The following is a 24,460-nucleotide window of genomic DNA, read 5'->3' on the forward strand; positions in this document are numbered from 1 at the left end:
ATATGGAATCAGGGCATGTGACCCCAAAATATCTAAAATGCCTGTTTTCTTTGAGTCAACAGTTTGTACTTAGCATATCTGAATGAAAGGAGGCTGTGTAGTTTGTGGAAAAGATTAGTCTTTGCTCTTGTCTTTTGTGCTGGGGAGGCTGGTCTCCTTATTTAAGATTCACTGTGACAGAATCACTTTTTTTGTTGTTGTTTGGTTTTGTTCTTGAATTCCAGAGCTGTCGGTGAGTTGAATATTAATGGTGGAAACGCCAAATCTTATTTCCAGCAGTAAATTGGGAGGAATTGGATTGGGCTTCTTCGTTATTGTGGTGGAAAATGTAATTTGTCTTTTAGGAAGCTAAATTGTTAGCCACACCCATCTCCTTTTGAAGAGTTTTCAGTGTCATTCTGGCAACACTTTGTGTTCATCAAAATGCCTAGGAAGGTTGTGTCTTCCAAGTTTTAGTTCATTTGCCTTTTTTTTTTTCCTTTTTTTGCTCCCAACCAGGAAATCACTACAAATATAGCCCCAAAATGTATTTTTATGAATAAATTTGTGAGCTTTTTCTGTCTAACAATGAATTGAGTTGAATGGGAAGCTGAATGGTAAGGTGCAAAGTCAACCAGCTAAAATGATTGATTTGGGCAAAGCCAAGCCCCTTCTCTAAAATGTGTGAACTTCTTTAAATGTTTGCTTTGAAAATCTTTTGATGACGACTTGAATTAAATGGAATAAAAGGCTGTGTTAGGTATCACATTCCCAAAGCATCTGTCATGTCCCATTTTGAAGTTCACAAAGAACAAAGAAATCTTGAAGAAATTTTTGATAGGCTTTTTTTTTTTTTTTTGTGTCTTGGCAGAGTAATTCCCTCTTGGTACCTGATAGCCTAAGAGGAACAGATAAGCGTAGAAATGGACCAGAATATTCCAGTGACATCAAAAAAAGAAAGGTGGATGATAAAGACTCCAGTCACTATGTAAGTAAATCACCCATGACCGGGTGCCCTGTTTATTTGGGTGGTTTGGTGCCCACTGAAGGAAACGTGTAGCAGAGAGCTTCTGAGGGATAATCAAACCCCCTGTTTACCTAGTGCTCTGGAGGGGAAATTGATCATTGTACCTTGGAATATTTACTCTTAAAACCTACACACCACCTGTCTCAATTAGCTAATGCTGTACTTTATCAACCCTCAGGTTTAGAGGTAGATGAGGACTAACACTAAAATATAATATCAGGAAAAAACAGCATTTTCATTTGATATTTAAAAAAAAATAATGTTAGTATTAAATTGGTCCATAAGACCGTGTTAGAATTGTAATGGAGTTGGGTAAAGGACTAAACCTCCTGACAGTTATTATAGACAATTTGAATTTGTGAATTAGAATTAGAATTAGAATTAGAATTAGAAGATCTTTGAATTAGAAGATCTTTGAGATTATCCAGCCCACTAGAGTCAAATTCAAATTGAGATATATCCCCGTGGGTGGCATATTGACTTACAAAACTGTAAATTAACATTATCTTTGTTGTATTTTTATTTATCTTGTTAAACATTTCCCAGTTACATTTTAATTGAGTTTGGCCACACTCCAGATGTTTGCAGGAGCTAGAGAGTTTGACACCTCTGATTTTACCTAATTCTGACCCTGGAAAGGGCTTTAGGCCTGGAGTCAAGAAGACCTGAGTTCAAATTCAGTCCCAGACACTTAGTAGCTGTGTGACCCTAGGCAAATCATTTAACTTCTGTTTGCCTGTTTCCTCAACTGTAAAATGGGGAGAATAGTGCCAACCTTACAAGGTTCTTGTGAGGATTATATGAGATATTTTTTAAAAAGTACTTAGCATAGCCTCTGGCACACAGTAGGTGCTATATAAATGCCTATTTCTTACATCCCTAGCTTTGCCACTTACTACCTATATCACTTACTGAACTACAGTTCTTCATCTCTTAAAATACAGAAGTTAGAGTAGATGACCTTGAGGTCCCTTGTAGCCTTAGATATGGGGTTCTTTATTGAATAGATGAGGTGTTGGAGGTTCTGAGGTTTTAGAGACATTGCCTGAGGCCTGAGAATGAGTAAGTACTGTTATTTCCACTAAACCATATCTATATTAGGAAGTGGAGTTCTTGCCAAACTTTATTTACTACCGATGTGACCTTAGGCAAGTCTCTTAACCTCCTTTACCTCATTAATTCATTGTAACATGGGGAAGTTGAATTAGATCATCTGTGAGGGCCTTTCCAGTTCTACACATGTGATCCTTTAATTACCTTGGTCATTTGTGGCTTATACAATGAGAAACTTGGGCATATTCCCTAATGCGGTGAATCTTATTGCTCCATAGAGAGATTATTTCCCTATTGTCAAGGATATAATGCAAAATTTAGAGCCATCTAGCTCCTACCTGCTTTTCCAGTCTTATTTCTTCTTATTCCCCTGCCCAAGAGTTCCTGAAATTGCCCCCACAGTGGTTTATTAGTTGTCTCCTATTTCTAGCCTCAGCACAGATGATCTGGAACACCCTCCTCACCACTGCTTCTTAGAATCTAGTTCCTTTAAAGTACAGCTCAGGTGTGCCACCCTTCCCCCCTCCCCCCCAGCTTTTTCTTCTTTCGAAATTACTTTCTATATACACTGGATTGACTTATGTGTGAATGAGTTGTGTGTCTTTCTAGTAGAATGTAAACTCCTTGAGAACAGGGACTTTTTCTTCTTAGTTTTATCCAGTGTTCTTTTTTCTTAGTAGGTGCTGAATAAATGTGTGTTGAATCGCTGATAAAATGATTGCTACTTTTTGTCCACGTTGCAGAAGGACTCACTCCCCTCTTAAAAGTCTAGTGAATTGGAGACAGTTTTTCTTTTTTTTTTTTTTAAGCAACGTAGAATGACTTTAAGGGAAACCTAGACATTAGTCTTCTGCCTTATCTTGGCTTATAAAGACCATCCTAATCAGTAACTAGTCTTGTGGTTACTTTTTTGCTTAAGTAGGGAATGAACCAAAGTATGGTAATTTTGCCCCTTAATGGAGAATTGATTTACAAATGGCTGTCCTGTTTCCCATTGGATAACATACTAACTCCTTATCCTGGTATTTAAAGGCCCTCCTTAGTTAGTCAGCAAGTTTTTATTGAACTTACTATATGCCAGTCATTAAGGGGTAGGGATATGAAAAAAAAAAAGGCAAAAAATAGCCCTTGCTCTCAAGGATTGTTCTAATGGAGGAAACACTATGTAGATAATTGGTTACACACAAAGTATATTCAGATTAATAGAAGGCAGTCTGAAGGAGGGGGAAGGCACTAGCTCCCCGGGGCCAGTTGGACCTGGAAAGGCCTACAAAAGGTGAGATTTCAGCTAACTCTTGAAGGAAATTAGGCAGAGATATCAAATAGAAAGTTATTAGGGTAACCTGGCAAAAGGTGAGAGCTTGAACTAGATAGATTTGTGGTAATGTTATTGGAGAGAAGGAAAAGTAAACTAGAGATGTCAGAAATAATAGTAGAATTGACAAGATCTGACAACAGACTGGTTGTGTGGACACGGTAAGGATGCTACCAACATTACAGGCTTGCTTGACTGTAACTGGTGGTTCTCTTGATAGGGAAATTAGGAAGGGGGAATGATTTGGAAGGAAAGACAGTGAATTCTATTATTAATCTGACTCCACTCTGCCTTTCCAGCCTCATTCACACCTCTCTTTCCTGTATTCTTTGTTCAAGCCAAATTATACTCTTAACTGTTCCTCTCTGACCTTGTTTTGCACTACTCTTTTCTTCATGTAGTCTCCTACTTACAAGTCTAGAACCTACTCTCTCTTCCATGTCTTTTGTTACTCTTTCTCTTCCTTCAAATAATGATTCAAGTAGCCTATCCTCCCCGAAACCTCTGAAAGGGATTTCTCTCTCCTTCAGCTATCCCAGAACACTTCTTTGACCCATCAAGTTCTACTTGAGTTATACTCAATTTTTTGTGTATGTCGTATTTTTCTTTTCTTCTCCCACACCCCTATTTTGGTTCTAAGCTCTTTGAGGAGATGAACTGTCTTTTTATCTTTTATATCTCCAGTACCTAGTGCAGTAATAGTAGAAGCTTCATAAATGCTGACTAAATGTAACTACTGTTGTTTTAGGACTAGCATGATATCCAGTAAAGCCTTTGATGTCCTTTTTAAAATTAAGAGAGAGAGAGAGAAAAGGACAATGCCCTGATTTATATCAGAATATATATGTATTTTAGCTTATAAAAATAAGATTGTTACTTCAGTAATATACCTCTGGTAATGCAGATTAAAGTATAGAATTTGAATACCTTTGACACTCTATTAACTAGGACTATTTTAAAATAATTTTTTAGGACAGTGATGGTGATAAAAGCGATGACAACTTAGTTGTGGATGTGTCCAATGAGGTAATTATTCTGTCGATCTGTGTCATCAAAAATGTCTTGAGATCTGAGTAAAAGTGTTTGATAAGTCCCCAAAATAAATTAAACAAAGGTGCTTTCTGTCATTGTTACTCAGTAAGAAAAAAGATCATTGCTAGGTCATGGATAAGGCAATAACAACCTGACCCAAACTTTATGGGATTGATAGTTTTCAATTAAAAACAAAACAAAACGTAATTCAGTTCCTTTGACTTACAAAGTCTGGTGTGTAGTATTATTTTCCTTTTCTAGCCCTTAACCTGTGTTTAGCCTTGCTATCACCACCGCTAACTTCTAGACACACACAAAGGGTACTCATATGTATAAGAGGGGCAGGTAAAACTCCTGGCTTTCTGTCTGCCTAGTAATAGCTGGGAGCTTGGTTTTAATCACTTGCTGTTTTTAGTTATAATATATACATATACTTTTGTTTACCTTTTGTAAAAATACGTATTCCCTAATTGAGAAAATTTACCATTTGTCAAATCTGGTCACTTTTCCCCCTTAGGTCTAGGGAATTAATTTGCTTATAGGTAGGATTGGTTGAAAATGTCATGGATCAGCTAAATCTTTGAAAATTTTGGTTATTTTTATGGAGGATCCCTCATCCCCACGGGCAAGCCCTGCCCATTCACCACGGGAAAATGGTATTGACAAAAACCGCCTGCTGAAGAAAGATGCCTCAAGCAGTCCAGCATCCACAGCATCCTCAGGAAGTTCTACTTCCTTGAAATCCAAAGAAATGAGTTTGGTAAGTTTTGCAGACTACCTTAGGCCTCCTTGGAGGGTATTTGGTCTGTTTTTTTCCATAAGATCTCTTATCAAAAACATTGATTGGCAGAGAATTTTTTAGAATAGGTTCTAAATGTTGGAACTTGAACCTTAGTTATCTTCTGCTTACCAACCAGACTTGGTGTGTAGAACTGTATTGTTAGACCCCTCCCCATACCAATCCCTGAAGAGAACACCTTTACCTTACAGTAACTTATTATGTGCACTTAACTTTTTTTCTATATATCAAGCTTATTTTTTTTATTTTTTTGTACTACGTTTTTATATTTGATGCTCTGCTATTGTATGGTATAATATTTCGGAGACAGAGTATACAAGGTTTAAAATTTCCTCTCTCTAAGCCTAAGATCTGGGGTATATAATAGTCTATTTCCTCTAGGAATAGGTAACTAGAAAATCTGCTTAAGTCTGGGTCTGGGCCCTCAGCTGGAATCCATTTGTGAACAGCTAGATGCCCTGTGGGTTCCAATATAGGGCTACATCTGAGTTGTATGTCTTTACACATTAAAAACAGAACAAAACATAATTTCCAAGTATGTTGCTATCTTGCTGAGGGGATTTGTGCTGACTGCAAAGGGCCCAGAAATTTTAAAGGGGAAATTTTGGTAAGAAAACCACAAACTTCCAGAGTTCTTCCTCACTTTGGGGCAGGGGGAGTTCCCATTTCTTTCAATACTGTAGTTAACTGTGTGGTATTTTTTAACCCAAGTCCATGTTGTCTGACTAAGGAACTGAGGAAGGCATACTAAAAGTTGCACAATCAGTACTAGCACCAGTATTAGTGAAAATTTAGTCTCACACATATGTACATATACATACACACGTGTGTATATATGCATAGATATATGTGTATATACATCATGTGTACATGTATACACATGTATATGCTTTTACATATGTATGGTTTACATATAACATATGGTTTATGTATAAACTCAGAACTGAGAACTGTAAAATGTTGAGGGTAGGAGAGTAGTACCTTTTAGAGTAGTTACATCCAATGTGCCAGCTTTGGCTAATTTTTTGTAGGAAGAGTTGGAAAATGTACAAGCTCCCACTACTAGTGCTGGTAGATACTATGTCACTACTCTCAGTCAAGAGTTTTTCATCTTTTCCATGTCCTGGACCCCTTTGGAAGTTTGGTGAGGCCTCTGGACCCCTTCTCACAATAATATTTCTAAATGTACAAAACAAAATACATCCATCACATTACAAAGAAAATTGGTTATATTGAAATACAGTTATCAAAACCTTAAAAAAAAAAAGTTCATGGCCTCTAGGTCAAGAGCCCCTGCCCTCGGTAATTTTAGGCTACTGTGTCTCAGTGATCCATTTATTTCTTCCATAATCTCTCCCACCTAAAATTCACAGGAGACTGCCATATCCTTCATTCAGGATGCGTGGGATCATAGATCTAGAGTTGGGAGGGACCTAAGATGGAGAGACTAATGTTGACCACCTGTGTAACCTTGGGCAAGTCACTTAATTTCCCCAGTGGTGGGGGTAGGAGGGGGTTGGATTCTTTGTCCTCTTCGATCCTTTGCAGTTCTATATTTATGATTCTGTGAACTTCCTTATCCTAACAGACAAGGAAATTAAAGTACCAGGGATTTAACTGACTTGCCCAAGGTCACAAAGGTAGAAGTAGTAAGGAGCAGAGGCAGGATTCAAATTTGGGCCTGTTTGCCAAGTTCCCACTGTATCACTATGATCTGTGTTGTAAGTCACATGCATTTGCAGTGGTACTTCTGTGGCTTTCTTGAAATTGATGGCCCCATAGCTTTCTACCCATTGGTCTTACCCTTGCTGTTACTGATAAGTGAGAAGAAGGGGTGTCTCGCCTCTTAAACGGGAGCTGGTGCTTAGTTTTGGAGGGGAGGAGTGTGAAGTTCTCCCTTCATGGCCCCTGGTCCTTATTTTAACTTGTTGTTAATTGAGATGTCAGTGATTCAGGGAACATAGACTTGAAGAAAAATACTGATAAAAAAATCTGCGGAGGAAGAAGTGTGATCGTGTTCTGCTTTTCTAGCTTGAATTTTTTAATTCTGGCAGGAAGAGGAAAGGTCAACATTTCTCGCTCACAAGTTAATGCTGTCAACATTGTGTGGATTTATGAAAATTGGCCGAGGGAGTAGCTAGTAGGTGCCCAGTGTCCCAGCTGCTGTTGTGATAAATTGTGTAATATGGCTTGGATTAAAAATAATACTCATTTAATTTGTTTAATGATACCAGCATGAAAAAGCCAGCACGCCCGTTCTGAAATCCAGCACACCAACTCCTCGAAGCGATGTGCCAACCCCGGGCACCAGCGCAACTCCAGGACTTCGTCCAGGCCTCGGCAAACCTCCAACAATGGACCCCCTTGTTAACCAAGCTGGTAGAACACATTGCCTCTGTTTTTTTTTTTTCTTTTTTCTTTTCTGTGCTTGATGAGTCTCCTTTTAATCTTACTGTAATGTTATTTCTCCATGAATATTAAATGTGCTTATTGCTACTCTCCTTCATATCACTGAGAAGCCATGATAAGAAACAGCTGTTCTCTCTTGGTTTTCGGCAGCTGTACCCTTTTCTGCCTCAGACTGTTTACATTCAGCTCTTATTTTATTTCCAAATAATCCAAGTGGTAGAAGCTTCAATAAAGTTTCTGATAATTATTCTGAATGTAAGCTCCTTACCAATCTATTATTGTGTGTCTGAGTTAGTTAGTATTTGTTGAGGCGGCTTGGCGTGTTTGGCTTGAGTGTGCCTGCCGCCTCTTTTAGTTGGTTAGTTTTCTGGAGCTGTGTCCCTCAGGAGATGGTGTTCTCTCCTTCAGAGGAAGTGAGGGATATTTGAACTTCAAAGCTGGCCTATGAATAAACTTATAACTCTCAACTTTATCATCCTCATTGGGAAAAGAAACAGCTTGGGCACAGAAGAAAATAAATACCAGGATAATCACTTCTAAAACCGTTCTTTAGTTTACACAGAACTATGGTTGACATTTCATTTGTATGGAAAGTTGGAACAGGGGAAAAGGTTAGATTTTACCAAGAAAATATTCCTCAGCAGTGAGGTCAAGTAAATACTTTTATTCCTGTAACACAAACTCCCTATCTGCAAAATGGGCTTATAATTAATACTTGATCATTCTTAGTCAGCAGGTATTTTGTCTAGACCAAGAGTTCTTAATCTGGGGCCTGGGAGCATTTTGTTTTGTTTTTAATATTTTGATAACTGTATATCAATATAATTGGTTTTCTTTGTAATCTTATGTACTTTATTCTATACATTTAAAAACATTGTAAGAAGGGGAGGGGAGTCTGTGATGAGGGTTAAGAGCCCTTGGTCTAGACAAATGAGAAGAAGGTAGTGGTTAAAGTGACAGAGGTCAGTCCTTGGAACCAGTAAGAACTGGGTTCAGTTTCTGCCTCTAATAGTTACTGTGTGATTATGAGGAAGTTAATCTCTTTGTGCCCCAGGCAACTATTTAAGACTATAAATTACAAACAAATTGATCAGTGGAGGGACTTTCCATACTTTTCATTTCTCTCCTGCACCGCACTGTAATAGACAAAGAATGAAAAAATGTTCATGAAAGTGCTTTATATGGTGCCTTTCCTTTCATGCTACTTAATTTTGAGCTGTAAGGAAAAAAGGACTCTATGTACTTTCCAAGATGGCATTCTTTGTCTTCCTTCTCATATCTGTCACGTATATGGGAGAAGCGATAATGGTATTAGAGGTCACATTCCATTTGGAACATTGAGTTACCACAGTGTTTGTTCCTTTCCAGCAGCTGGTTTGAGGACACCTCTGGCAGTACCTGGCCCATACCCTGCTCCATTTGGAATGGTCCCCCATGCTGGCATGAATGGCGAGTTGACCAGCCCTGGAGCAGCTTACGCAAGTTTACACAACATGTCTCCCCAGATGAGTGCCGCCGCAGCTGCAGCTGCCGTGGTGGCCTATGGACGCTCCCCAATGGTAGGCCACACACTGCTTCCATCTCAGTGGGATGGGTTTTGGTTCAGTGAGAAAAGCTGCATGCTTCATTTAGCCCTGTCAAACTCCTGGGTTGGAGGAGCACCAAGGGCTGACTGCTTCCTTGTGTGTCTCACTTTGCTACATGGTCAAGAATAGCAAAACCCCACACCTCAAAAACAAAGAATCTCAGTGTATTTACATACATTTTCCTTTCTGTCGGCCTTCATCAGTGATACGGTTCGTTAATAGATGCCAAACTGTTTTTGTTTTACTTATTTTGTGGATGAAAAAAGGTAGTATTAGGAAGCTACGAGGGACTGAACTGGTTGGAGACATCTGGTTTTCCTCTACCACAGAGTTGTGTGTGTGTATTTTAAGACTACTTAAATGAAAGTTCACATAAGGCTTTTAATTTTTTTTCAAGTTTTTTTTCCTTAAGTTGAAAAATAAAACAAAAATAGTTATAACTCTTGATAAACATTCTGTATATGGAGTTAGAATTCCCTGTCTTCAAACCTTGACTTTGCTACTTAACCAATATGTCCTTAGGAAAGTCATTTATTTCCCTGGCCTTCAGTTCCTTATCTTTAAAATGAGGGGATGGATCAGATGACCTCTAAGGTACCTGCCAGTCTAGCCTATGCCCATTTAAAAAAAATCATCCTTTAAGCTAAATTGTGTAGTATGTGTATGTAAGGTGTCCTGAGTCCTCTGTGATTAAAAAAACCACTTAAAGAGATGAATTCCTGAGAATATCTTTAGTCTTTCTAAGGGAGAAGGGGAAATCTCTATACTGCACCTTCATACCTAGGCTCTCTTCTCTGCCCTGCTCTCCTTTCTGTTTCCCTCTCCCTCTTTAAAGTCAGGAAGATTGGTAAGCAGGTTTGATCACATTAGTGAAAGGGAAAGGAGTTTATATATGTAGTACTGACTCATCTCTCCCTGGTCCCCTGCAGATGAAATACTTGATTGTAATTTGATAGTATTATTAAAGTAAATTTGTATTATATGGGTACAGTCTGGTAATGGTTGGGAATGTTGATCCAGGGAGCATGTTTGACAAAGGGAGGAATGGAGCCAGGGATTAAAAATTGACCATAAATAATGCACAAAGTAGATGTTCTATCAGATGTTAACTGCACTTGAGTTGGACATTTCGTGGGCTCTGTTAGTAGGGTCTAGGGCCATCTACTTGTTCGTATAATTTGTGGGCAAGAAGGTGGATAAATGGAGCATTGTAAAGTCTCAAAGAGTGGCATGGGGAATTGACTCTCATCTTAAGCATGGTTTTTTTGTTTATGTTTTTGTTTTTTCTTCAAAATAACTGTGTTGCCTGTGGTGTTTGGAGAATTATATTGCCTCTGTGGGCGGACTTGTAAAAAACAATTAAGAACTGCCAGTATTCTCTGGCATATTTTCTGAGTGGGTTAGGGGTAAAAAAAAAATCTTGGGCAAGAATCATCAAATGTTGTCCTGCTTTCTACTCTTCATGTAGTGGGCTCAGGAATCAGACAGACCTGAGTTCAAATCCGTCCTCAAACACTTGCTATTGAAGTGATCCTGGGCAAAGCACTTAACTCTGTCTGCCTCAGTTATGGGGATAATAACTGCACCTATCTCCTCTTGTGAGGATCAAATTAGATAATATTTGCAAAGTGCTTAGTGCAGTGCCTGGCACATAGTAGTTGCTTAATAAATGTGTTTCCTTCATTCTTTCCTTTAAAAAAAATACGAAAGTTGTCAAAATGAGTATTTTGTCCCCTGCTGTATCCAGTTCTTTCCCAAGTCTGAGATATTCTTTCTTTTTCTTGTTTTGTTTTACCCTTTGTTCAGGTCGGTTTTGATCCCCCTCCTCACATGAGAGTACCTACAATCCCTCCAAATCTAGCAGGAATCCCAGGGGGCAAACCGTAAGTACCTTTAACTCTTTAGTAGCTTTCTAAACAGGGGAGGAGACTTAGTTATTGGTGTCAGCAAACAAAACTCCCAAAGGGATTACTGGCTTGGGTGTTTCCAAGGAGATTTCTTATGTTTTAGCTCAGTAACTGCTAGCATTTTCTATTAATACATAGCTAGTAGGTGTCACATATACTGTATATTGTTGGTAACCTCATGAATTTAACTGTTTCTGGAGAGAATCTGTTTATAGAGAGGGCAGCGTCAATCTTCAGGAAGATATAATGTACTTAGGCAACCATTTTCCCAGAAGGTTCATTCAGAGGGCAGAGGTTAGATTTTTCAGTAATAAGCTTTCATCAGCTCTTAACATTGAAAACAATTGAGGTTATCTTTTTTATTCATTGCTAATAGTGGTGCCAAGCTACCACCTTATTTTTGACAGAAGTGAAATTTTGATGGATGATGGGGCTACCAGATACTCAATAACTGAAATTTAGATAGTGCTCACAGGTTTTATGTGAATACTTTGGCAAGTTCAAAAGAGCAGAGATAAAGTAGTGAAATAGAGCTTTTGGGGGGAAGGAAAGATGATTGTTAAAATATAAATGCCCTGTGTTTAAAAAAAAAAATCTAACTATAAGAAAGCAAAGAGTTACTTTATCTTTGAAAAAGAAGAGAAACAATTTTAAAGGAATCCTTAAATGTCAAATTCCTGAATGAGGTAAAAATTAACTGTTAATGTTTTATTTAAGAACCTTCTCCTTAATGTGCATATGCCTTCTGCTGCCCTGAAAGCTAAAATGTAGTTTTGTGTAGATTTTATGAAAACCTTCTTAATAGGTTTTAGACTTGAATGTTTAAGTAGCATATAACATAGCAACAGTATGATAAATATTACTGCTAAATATTCCTGACCCTCCAGCCTTTTCATATGTTTCAATCGATTAGTCATATTGCATTATGCTGAGTGGTCCTTTTAAAATATACCCATTCACAAACAGTGTGGTTGCAAATGGAACCATGTTTCAAATGGACCACCTCAACGTGTAAGGGGAAAATTGAATCTCTGACCCATCTTAGAAATCGAATTCCCATTACTCTACTTTTATGTGTATTAATGTCTATTACAGTGAAATTTGATTCCTTAAAATGGTGCTGTTGTTTATACTAGGTAGAAAGAAGTGTTAAAATTTGAAGGTGGGAGCTTAGTATAGAGAAGAGAGTTAAGTGAAAAGAACTAAATAAACAGTAATGCTCAGATTTTGAATATATGGAGGCAGTTGCTGTTTGTCTGCATGAAAATAAACCGAGGTGGGGATTAATTTTGGAGCCCAGTGCTTGCTCCAGCTTGTTCCATCCCCAGTGTGATTTTAGTACTGGAAAGAACTTTAGGCATCATTCAGTTCATCCCTTATGGTTTTGTTTTTTGGTGTCATTTTTTTGAACCAGGCCTGTTATTTCATTAGTACAGTCAACTCTTTCTGCCAGTACAGGTGGGTATCTAGATAGTTGTATTGAGGCACTGAAAAGTTAAGTGACTTGGCCAGTGTCTGTGTCAGAGGTGGGACTTGTGGCCTGATCTTCCTGACTCCGAGGCCAGGGTTCTGCTTACTATACCATACTGCCCTCTGGTTACACATGAAGAAGTTGAGACTCAGTGAGGCAAATGTTTTGGTCAAGGTGCCTGCAGCATCAAAAATAAAGTCTTCCTTTTGGCATTTGAAGCTTTTCATAACCTGACCCTTTCCTACCTTTCCAGTCCTACATATAAATGTGTGTGTGTGTTTCAAACTCCTTTACATATACTTAGAGAACCAGTAACATTGGACTACTTGGAGTTCGTCAACCATAACTTTACCTTGGCTGTCTACGTCGGTAGAATGTTTTCCTTCCATATCTGCCTTCAGCATTCTTCTCTTTTCTTCAAGACTCAGCCCAAATACCACCTTCAGCATGTGGCCTTTCCTGGTCTCCCCAACCCTCCCCAGAATGTGAAGTGCTGGAAGGGCCCTTAGCAATCCATGTAGTCATCTTTAAAATTGAGGGCATGGAGGCACAAAGCCGAGCACATAGCTAATTAGGAGAACTGCTACTCCAACCCATGTTTTTGGACTCCCGGTCTTTTTGCTGTACCATATTGCCTCTGAATTTAAATAGCTTTGGTTTGTAAGTTAATATTCAAGGCTAACTCAGCTATGGGAATTAACTTCCCAGAGAGCAAGGAAGCTGGTTTTACTAGAGAGCAAGTCTTCCTTTAGATGTGCTTCAAAAAAAAAGAGTCTATCATTGTGGTTTAGACAGTTCAGACCTGTGTGTCCTTTGGTTTTTGGATGTGTTAGACTGCTGTCTCTTTCCCTTAGCTGACCTCTTTATTAAAACTACCATTTGGATTTATGCCAGATTCATTTAAGGTCTGTATGTGTGGAATAAGTATTATAATACTTTTGCTTTTTAAAGAAATAATTTATTCATATCTTTTGTTTTTACATCACTTGCATTTCCCTTCGTTGTCATTCCTCTGTCCCTTCTCAGAGTAGCCATCTCTTATGATAAAGAATAAAAAAGTGAAAGGTCAGAAAAACTAAACAACATATTTCAAAAATGCTGTAGGTGCAGTGTTCCATACCTCTGTCCTCCCTCTCCCCACCCAGAAGCAGGTGGAGGTGACTTTGCTTATCTCCTGTTTGGATCCAAACTTGGCCATTGTAGTTTTGTGGTATTGTTTAGATTGTTTTGTTGTTCTTTCCATGTACATTGTTGTAGCCAATGTGTGTACATTATTTTCCTGGTCCTACCGACTTCACTTTGTCATTAGTTCATATGAGTCTTTCTTATCTTTCTTTTTGCTTTTCATCTTTTTGGAAGTATTGTGTTCATTTCTGAGGGGGGCACATTTTGAGGAGGTTGACAGATGTATGTGTTCCTAGAGAGGGTAATAAATGTTCACCTTATGCGGCAGCTAGGTGGCACAGTGGATAGAGCACTGGCCCCAGATTCAGGAGGACCTGAGTTCAAATCAGGCCTCAGACACATAACACTCACTAGCTGTGTGACCCTGGGCAAGTCACTTAACCCCAATTGCCTCATAAAAAAAAAAATAAAAAAAATGTTCACCTTATTAGACAGTAAACTCCCCAGGAATAGGGAGGGAATTGTTATATTTAAGCATAGCATTGCACACATATCTGCATATATAGTGTGTTTAATAAGTGTTTGTTATATTTTATTTTGGCATATTAGTGTTTGGAAGAGTCTAGAAATGCATTGCCTCACCAAAACAAAACAAAACAAAAAAACAACTAAAAAGTACCTTTTTGGGCTTGGAGTTATGGGGGAAAACATTTAACTTCATTTGAGATAAGATTTCCTCTTAGCAAAATATGTTTCATAAAAGAAAGAATTCAGTGCTAGGCTTCTAGCAATAAAGACAGCTCATTGAAGAGGTGCTCTTTTGCCACTTGTCTTTTGTTAACTGATTTTGCTGCCTTTTCTTTCACTTACCATGCTCGACTTCTACCTTCTTTGGTGGATTTGAAAATTAGGGTGATGCCATTTTTGCTGACTGTGGAGCAGGGTTTTTTGTTTTTTTGTTTTTTTTTGTTTTTTCCTGTCCATTATCTTCTACAAATCTATGTCTTAGTGGTGAGGAGTTAACAGTGATATGGTATGGGTTTTAATTGAGCTAGTTTTTCTGCCCTCTGGCAAACTGGAAATCTGTAGGTAATTTCTCTGGGATATAGGGTAGGTCCTGGCCTTGCTCCAAGAGCTGATGCATTTGAGCTGTTGGATAGTTGTGATTTGCTCTCCTGTTCTCCACAACCCACTCCCACCACTCCCTCCCCTCCCGGTGTGTCTTGGCAAATTCAGAGTATACAAATGCACTGCCGGAGAATAACAGTAGGAAAGGACAGCTCACTCCAGTCTGCACTTGCAACATACATGCCACCAATTCCAGAGGGTGATAAGTACCTGGATAAACATAAAGCTTCCACTTCCACTACTGGAAATAATTCAAATCACTTACCCCTGTGGGCAGTAGGACACTAGTAGTCTGACTCAATTCAGTTCAGCAAACATTCTGCTACTGACACAGTGGCTGGAGGGCTAGACACAAAGTCAAGAAGATCTGAATTAAAATCTAGGCTCAGACACTTAGTTGTGTGACCCTGGGCAAGTCACTCAACTTCTGTTCATAAAATGGGAATAAGAATGACATATACCTCGAAGGGTTGTTGTGAGGATCAAATGGATTAATAATTGTAAAGTGCTTAGCACAGTACTTGGCACATAGTAAGCAATATATAAATGTCAACAATCATTGTTGTTATTATTATTAAATGAGGTAATTTGTGTAAAGCACTTTGCAAACCTTAAATGTTATGTATATGTGTGTATATATATGTACGTGTGTGTGTGTGTGTGTGTAAATGTTAAACATCTGTTTGCAAGGGACTGTGCTACTTGCAGGAGATACAAAGATGAAATACACTACTATCTTTACTCTCTAAGAGCTTATTATCAGATAGAGGTAATCTGGCATATAAACAAAAACTGATTATTCTTAATGAAATGTGATTAGGGCAAAGAAAAGATCACTTTTAACTGGTGGAAATAGAGGAAGTCTTCATGGAGAAGATGGTGCCAGGGGTGAGCCTGGAACGAAAAGAAGAAATCCATGGGGTTTTTGCTTTTTATGAAAGAATTATAGTCTAGGCCTGGGAAGTGTTCTTTGCAAATGAACAGCTTGTACGCCAGGTTCAGGGAACCTAGTTGGGTTAGTTGGGAAAGTTTGCCTGGGACATAGCATGGTCAAAGGGAGCAGAGTGGAAAGGACAGCGAGGTGACCCGGTGCCGGAATGTTCTACTGTGAGGATACGCCTTCCTCTTTACCTTCCTTCTCACCCTCCCCTAGGCTCCAGAGCACACAGGGCACCCAGTCATTTTGGGCTATTCATACTGCTTGGGTGAGTTGGGAGTCCACAACTCTAGTCCTTGTGTTGAGGTGGAGAACCCCTTGCTGCTGCGTCCTCTGAGCCTTGCATTGTGCTCTGCCTTCTGAACCTGGCATGCTGATGTTCTCTAAAGACCCTTGGGTCTTACCATTTACTTTCTCACTGCCCCTATAGGACTTTTAGGCCTTTTTCTGTAGCTGAACTCTCTTTTATGTATTGTCTTTCTCAACGGGAGTATGACCTTCTTGAGAGGAAAGGATGTCTCATTTTTTCTATTTTTATTCTACTGCTTAGCACATTAAAAATTCGATAAATGTTTTTTCATTATTCATACTATTAGAAATCAAACTTGTGAACTGATTGGATGTGGGAATGAGGGAGAGTAAAGAACCCAAGAACAACCTTTCAACCCTGGGGAAATGATGGTGTTCTCAGGAAGAATAGGGAAATTGGAAGAAGTTGAAGGGTGATTGGGGTAAGTAGGAGAGATGAGTTTATTTGGGGATTTGGTGAAGGTGAGATGCCAGTAGAACATCCAGGTGGTGACCTCTAGCAAACAGTTGGAAATGAGTGATCAAGACTTAGATGCCTGGACTTGGAAGTCATCTGCATAGGGGTAATAATTGAAGACTTGGAAATAGATGGGATCACCAAGGGAGAATGTGTGCTTATTTCTCAAATGTAGGCTTTGACTGAATAGTTTAAATGACTTACTCATCTTTGAGACCTGGGAGAAGTTAGGCATTTTTACGAGCTGGGCGATGTTTTCAATCTATTTCTTTGTATCAAGATATTTTCCTCATCTGGTGATTAATTTAGCTGCTTTGTCTGCTTTTGTATTTTTTTTTTTTTTTTTTTTAGAAAATGACAACAGAATTATTGTGTGTGATGAAATTAAGCTAAAATATTCCTTCCATTTACCCTTCTCTCAGATGTTACACTTGAAAGACATTAAACTTCTTAACAATACAGAAATGTTAACCATTGGGAAACCTCCAAATGAGCTTTAAATATCATAATCAGCCTGTTTTTTTAAGACTGGGATGAACCAGTAAATATGAACACACTTTGGAAGAGTAAAAAGCTTAATACTAACGAATGGTTTTCTGTAGAAAATGAAGAACATCAAAGTAGAGCCCATTTACTTGGCAGCCAGAATGATTTTTGCCTTCTGCTAATTGGACATGTTGCAGAACTGTGGATCTGTTTTGTTTTGGTGACAAGTTAAAATAATAACAATAGCCTGATGTTTTTTCTCTCTTCAGTTCTTCAAAGTTTTATATTAAGCATACCCTCCATAGCCATTTTTTGAGAGCATTAAATTGGTTGGGCCCTTCTCTTAGGAGAGGGACTAAATAATCCCAGCATTTCTCTTGAAATAAGCTTCCTGTCACCTTTTCCTGATTGGAAAGTCAGGCTGAATGACAACAAAAAAGGAGCTTATTACACTATTTGGTGGTTGGCTTGGCAGTGGATTTTTGGTTTTGGTTCAGAGTTGGTATAGAGTAGTGGGTGGAGATCTGGGTTCAAGTGTTACCTGTGCTAGATACTGACTGTATGACCCTGGATCACAGTCTCCTAAGATTCTCGGTAACTCTGGAACGCTATTAACTTGCAGGGAAAATGCTAATTCATATTAGTGTCAAGGGTTTACTCAGGAATTTCCTATACTAGTAAAATCCCAGGTCTAGGCCCTATCTTATCTCTGTGCCTTTTTGGAGGAGGAGGGATAAGGGAATGTTCAGGAGCCATGACCTCATTGATTTGGGGAGTTATCACCAGGAGAACTTCTACCAATGGAAATCAACAACTATTTTGCATCTGATAATGTCAGAGAGTTGCCTGGGGGCAACCACTAACAAACTGCCACATAAAGAGGAGGCACACCAGTGTACTTGAAACAGCAAGGCATTCCAGAAGGAGAAACAGGAGAAGGTAGCATGTGTCAGGCAAGGCAAGTCAAATGATCACCACGAGCTGCACGTTGGCCGCCATCTTCCCTCACACTCTAATGGAGCCAACCCAGGACCCTGAACCCAAGAGTCTTAGGAATAGTGATACTTCCAGGCCAGTGCCCTCAGGCATTGTTCTGGGAAACAATTGTAGAGAGCAGCCTGGCAACTGCTCCTGAAGATGCTGCAGCCACCATCTATTGAAGACCCAAAAAAAGAAAGTTCTTATCAAAGTCCCCAGCACTGTCAGATGGTTCAACAGCAGAAACTGATAGGATTTTATGAGTAGACATGACATTAAATAAGATTTGATACCATCTGCTTTGTCACTATACCCTAAGGACTATAGGACTTTTCCGTCTTACATGGAGTTAAAACCTTCCTTGTGTATTGTCTCTCCCTTTAGAAGGGTAAGCTCCTTGAGAGCAGGGACAGTCTAGAAAGGACTAGAAATAGAGATGGAAAATTTGTTTTCCTGTTCCTTAGCACAGTGCTTTGCACATATAGCTTAATTAATACTTCATTCATTCAGTGAGAGGTCATGTCATTTGCCCAGAATCCCTTGGCCAGAGTGGGTCACAGGCAGGATTTGAGCCTAGAACCCTGATCATCCTGAATCTAAGACCAACCCATTCTGTTGAACCATGTTGTCTGTCTTATTTGTTACATGCCAGGGAAAATGCCTCATTCCTTGTTATTGTGTCAGACTCTAGAAGGTAAAGGTCCTTGTTTGGCATGGAATGGGAATCATGTAAAATTCTGAGAGGCTATTTTAAAACTTACTTGGTACTTAATCCTTTAACGGACTGAAAACATGAGTATTTTTACTGGGAGACTTTTAACGTCTAGCTATGAAGGATTCTGTAGTGAGTCACTAAATTTTTTTTTCCCTTGGCCTATGAATTTAATTTCATGCTTATGACTGAAATTAGGTCAGTCACTAACCTTTGCATTTCTCTCTAGTTTATTTGCTATAGCCCTTTTCTGAGACAGTAACTGGGCCTGGCATGACCCTTGTCTCTCAGTGTTAGAATCAACCTAATTCTTCATTCCGTATGAGAAGCAAAAAGGGCCATTTTTGAATTCTGGAAACCAAAATACTGGAACCAGAGAATTCAAGAACTGTGAAGTGACGACATTTTCCAGATGAAGAAACTGATCCTCTCATAGGTTAAGTAAGAATAGCTAAACTAGAAATAAGTGTCCTTTGTCTTCTCTTTGTCACTCACTGTGATTTTGACTGTGTTACTGCATGTATCTGGGTTTTATTTTCATCACTGGCAAAAGGAGAGGATTGGATTAGATGTTACCTAAGGTCCCTCCAACTCAAAGATTCTGTCCAAAGTCACATAGTGAAAGAACTATGGTTTAAAACATAGATCTCTTGTTTTCTAGTATTGTTATCACCACACATTTTTAAATTAGGACCTTTGTACGGTAAGATGGCATTGATAAAACACATTGTGGTAGTTAGTCTGTCTAGATGTTTTAAGTACCAACTAAATAATAATATTAACAGCATTTATACAGCACTTTAACGTTTACAGAACACTTTACAAATATTATCTCATTTTATCCTCAAAACAATACTGGGAGGTAGGTGCTATTATTATCCTGTTATTATTCTATGCCTAACAGCCAACCATATAAGGCCACTAGAACAATGTTGATGCTAAAAAGATTCTCTCTTTGTTTCATGGAAAAGTTTTAAAGAACTTGGCTGTTTCCCAAAGGCAATCTAGCCCACTCTTTTCCCGCTATTCAATTTTAGACTCATCTCATGGTCCATTTTCAATATCTGTCATTACGAAGATGGATAAGTTCTCTAGGTTGTCTACCCAAGCACGTGGCATAGTTGGGATAATAGATATTCTTTATCCACTTGGTTTTGCTTCTTTGGATAGGTAGGCCAAACTTTGAGTAATTATGAATATCTTTTAAAATGTTCTACAATAGAAGTTCTTAATTTCCTGGGGTCCATGGACTCTGGACAGATTATGGGTGGTCTGGAAAATTGAGTGAGAAAAAAATGCATCTTTATTTTCACTGTCTAATTAAAATTTAGTATTACCTTTAGTTATGAATTTGTATACATGTATATATACATATATAGATATTCTGAGAAATTTAGCATTGCCTTTAGTTATGAATTTTTTAAAAATATTCTGAGAAAGAGACCATAGCCTTCACCAGGCTTTCCAAAGGAATCCATGACACACAAAAATATTAAAGACTTTTATAAAGTGGTTCTGGGTCTGAATGCACAAGAACATCTAGAGGACCTCACTATCTATAAATAGTCAGTCTTCAGTTTGGATTCTGTACTGGGTCACATCCATGATAATAGCAAACATTTTTGGTGATGTTATGTCTCCCTATTTTGTGACTTCCTTGATAATGACAAAGGACTTGTCAGACAAGCTTTATGGCTGTTGAATCTTCATGTATTTTTGCCTTATGCATGAGAACCACATTGTTGGATGCGACCCTTTAAGGTGATGTTTTTTTGAATTGCGTGCTTTTATTTTTTCTGTTGACAAACATTAAGCACAGTGTGCTCTTGCTTACCATCCATCTTTCTGACAGTTGCATGATGGTAAAAACATGGCCTGCTCTGAAATATCATTTGCAAAAACTCAGCTCTTCCAGTCTAATGCTCTTAATGTGTATGTAGATTATTCTAAGTAAAAACATGGATGGAAAAGTGGGCATTTAAGTTAGTAATTAATTATTGGTGGTTTTTCACTTTCCCTTCTTCCTTTTTTCCCCCTCTTCCTTCCTACCTTCCTTCAGTGCCTTCTTTCCTTCAGATACTTCAGTAGTCTCTAAATTGTGTCTCTATGCACATCTGCAATTGTGAAATGTAGTGGCTAGTAAACTAGCCATTACAGATTGAACAGGCAACCTCGGTAGCACTGTGCCCATGCCTCCTGAACCTCACTGGCTGCTTTAGTGAGTCCTGTTATTCATTACTTTCAATTAATATCCATCACTAAATCTTGGTATAGAGTAATACTCAGTTTCAGTTAATAGCAGTAGTTACAAGTAGTTCTGTCTGTTTTGATCTTGATCAGCTCTAGCTTCTGGAATCTTCTCTTTCTTAACATAATATTTCTTAATTTCATTTGAGATGGCTGCTTGAAATTTTTGTTAAAGCAAAAATACTGTTTATAGGACCCATATATATATATAATTTGTGTTTTCCAGGAACCATATTGGGTAGAAGTTGCAAAGAGACAAGTTTAGGTTTGATATCAGGAAAAACTTTCTAACAATTATATGTAACTGTCCAGAAGTGGAATAGGATGTCTTGAGAGGTGATGGGCTCCTCCTTCTTAGAAGTCTTCAGATAGAGGGTGGATAATCATTTGTTGGGTATGTTATAGTGAGGGCATGTCATCTAGGGAATGCATCAACTAGATAGCTGATTTAAGTTCCTTCCAACTCAAATTCTGTGATTCTCTGTTCTTTCCTGGTTTAGAGATACATGATTAGTGCTTTTTTTTTTTCTTTTTTTAACCTATATTCTCTTAGAAATCCTTGTTTTCTCTTTTGGTGGAGAAAAAAAGTCTGATTTATAGACATTTGAGATAGTCAGTGATTTGCAGCATCCCTCTTCACACAGAAAGAAATTTAAGGTTGAAAAATACTCAAGCCCATTGCCTGTCTATTTGTTGTTGGCTATGACTGTGACCTCCACCATATATAGTTAATTCTCCATTACGGGTAGGTCTTTCTATGACTGAAGTTCATGTGTTTCAAGTAGACCTACGACTTAGTAAATACCTGTTTTTTCTTTGTACACAGAGCACAGTTCACTCTTATTAATAGTAGCTGTTTCTACTAAGGGAAAGAAATAAACTGCTTCTTAGGAACGCATTCTTGTTTTCCAGTTCACTGCTGTTGCCAGAATTCCCATTGGGGGAAGATCTGCTCTCTGTTACTTCACCTTCTGCTATGTACCTAATAAATGAAAGGTCCCTTGCTTCTAACCAGTTTTATTTCATTTCTGTTTTTAAATCTAAGAAGCCTGGTAGAGTTCATTCTTTTCAGAATCTAATCCAGTTTCTAGCAATACAAGTGACCCTGGCCCACTGCCACTTGACCCTGAAAGCTACAGGGAGTGTCATTTCTCTGAGGCTTCATTGTCACCAATTAGTTGGTCTTGGCATTACCCACATTCTAGGAGCAGTGCAGTAAATTTTTCTATCTCTTGGTAGTTTGCCACATTCTTGTTCAAATGTCTCTCAATAACCCCCTTCTTCTGATTTTCTTTTTTGGCCTTCTATGTGTCCCCAAGTGCCTCCTTTCTCCCATCTGGCTGCCATTTTGAATATTTCTCTGTTCCCGTCCACCTGCTCTTTCAGACTCTGTTGTGTTTCTGAACCTGGTCTTTTGTTTACCCCTCTTAGTCCTTCCCTGTGTCCATATGTGTGTATATATACACATAACTGGTTGAGGGTATGCTAAGCACATTAAGTTTCCAACTTTTAGTGAAGCATTCTCATTTTTTTCTTTTTTCTTTTAGCTATTATTTTTATCTAATACTCAAACCTACAAAATGCTTTATCCTCGGTTTTGCTTAATTTCTTTAAGACAGATAGGGAAATGCATTTTATATGCTACCATACAGTCATTTCGTTTTTCCTCTGGTGTTCTTCCTGTTAGATCTAATTAATTGAACAAGTAAGTACTTATGATCTGCATCCAACCAGTAATACCTTTTCTCAATGCTGTCGGTATTATTTCCAGTGCTAAGTCACCAGTGTCAGGTTTTCTGGCTCTCTGGCTTCCTTTTTCCTTCTTCTGGCCTCCTTCTGCCCCCCAATTGATCTTCCAATTCCTGGCCCATCATTTAGACAACACCAATCAGTTATATTGTCTAGCTTAGTCCTCATTTGATTAGGCCTTCCAGCACGGCAGGCGGTTTTCAAGCTTCCTCTGAGACCCCCTGTGACTAATGTATTAACATTCATGTGGGTTTCCCTTGGGACAGAGGAGTGCTTGCTTCTCCTGGCAGTCACTCATTGTACTGTGAATCCATTTTAAATAGTTGCAGTATTATGATCATAGACCTCCTATATAGTTTAAAGCATGAGACACCTGAAAGATGAGTGGGAGTTATCCAGAGATGTGCATAAAAAAATCTTTCTCCCGTTTGTGCCTCACAGGCCTCTTTTATTCTGGAATATCTGACTCACAAAAGAATCAGGGTCCAAATTCAAACAAAATCAATTTCACTCCCCTTTAAAGTTTGAACTGTTTGAAGATGAACTGTCCAAAGAACCACTGAAACTTTTATGCGATTACCCAAATCTGGTGGTGCCCACTATGCTTTAGGGAGGACAGAGAGAGAAATGAAGGCGTGCAGATGCTTCTCAAGGATAAAGCACAGAACATTCCTCTCCATCGTTAACAACTTAACAATTTTTCTTAGCAAATGAATTTAAATTTACCTAATTTTGTGAAAATGACTTGATGGGTGTCCCTTTCCTCCTGAATTTTGTACGATCCTGTTACTAGAACGTGACACCTGTTTCCCATAACCTATTGCTGTAAGAAAAACTCAGTATGATCTTTCACAAACCAAAGCTTATGTTTCATATAGCCTAGACCTCCAAACGGAGGAGAAGAGTAATCACTTGCTTTTTACTGCATAATTAGAGGTGTGTTCCAGTTTAGGGAGCTGTAATGTGCTTATGTTGGAACATCTTGTGAAAATGGGGTGTTACTGAGGAAACTTAAGGGTACCTTCAGGACAAGGCCTTAGGCTCTCTGGCATAATATGGTAGAATTTGTGCTGCATTTGTTTCTCAGGCCATCAGTGTAATTCTAATTACACATAAATTATTTAGATAAAAAGTAACAATAAGGATTCAAGCCAGATTGCCCATTTATTGTCAGTTATTGGATTCAGTTTGCCAAGAGATAACTTACATCTGTAATAGGTTTCCTTTGGCTTTTCACTTACTTTAAAAGGTACATTGGATTTTTCTTAGAAAATGATGGTATGTATTTGTCTTTAAGCTAAAGAAAGCATATGTTTAGTGCTGGTTAGCATATATTCTGCTGATTCTCAGTCAGTTGTATCTTCTTTCCATGCCTTCTGCCATTTCTCTGATCCAGGCCCACATTACCTCTCAAAAGACTATTGCAGTGCATTAATATGTTGTTGATGGAGTTGTGAATAATTGGTCCATCCATTATGGACAGCAATTTAGAATTATACACAAAAAGTTGCTGAACAGTCCATGCTCTTTGAACCATCTATAATACTACTAAGCCTGTATTCTGAAAAGATCAAATGAGGAGGAAACGGCTTTCTATATACAAAAGTATATTTATAGAAGCTCTTTTTGTGGTAGCAAAAAACTGGAAGCTAAAAGGATGCCCATCACTTAAGGAATGGTTGAACAAACTGTAATATGAATGTAGTGGAATACTATTGTGCTCTAAGAAATGAGAAAATAGATGACTTCAGAGA

The 24,460-nt window shown here is 38.4% G+C and overlaps 1 protein-coding gene across 7 annotated transcripts in view; it reads left to right on the forward strand.

The window, feature by feature from the left end:
* LOC114025702 (transducin-like enhancer protein 1) overlaps positions 1 to 24,460 on the forward strand; it is a 116,472-nt gene that overhangs the window by 71,182 nt on the left and 20,830 nt on the right. For 4 of the 7 annotated variants that reach the window (XM_027839167.1, XM_027839169.1, XM_027839170.1 and 1 more), the window contains 6 exons: positions 851 to 967; positions 4,347 to 4,400; positions 5,014 to 5,166; positions 7,440 to 7,584; positions 8,983 to 9,173; positions 11,007 to 11,083. In XM_027839167.1, the coding sequence (XP_027694968.1) occupies positions 851 to 967; positions 4,347 to 4,400; positions 5,014 to 5,166; positions 7,440 to 7,584; positions 8,983 to 9,173; positions 11,007 to 11,083 (737 nt within the window). The remainder of the gene's footprint in view (positions 1 to 850; positions 968 to 4,346; positions 4,401 to 5,013; positions 5,167 to 7,439; positions 7,585 to 8,982; positions 9,174 to 11,006; positions 11,084 to 24,460) is intronic. The other 3 variants (XM_027839168.1, XM_027839173.1, XM_027839172.1) reach the window with 1 other exon arrangement.

Source organism: Vombatus ursinus, unplaced genomic scaffold (genome assembly GCF_900497805.2).
Source record: "Vombatus ursinus unplaced genomic scaffold, bare-nosed wombat genome assembly UNPS02014832.1, whole genome shotgun sequence".
Classification (NCBI taxonomy): domain Eukaryota; kingdom Metazoa; phylum Chordata; class Mammalia; order Diprotodontia; family Vombatidae; genus Vombatus; species Vombatus ursinus.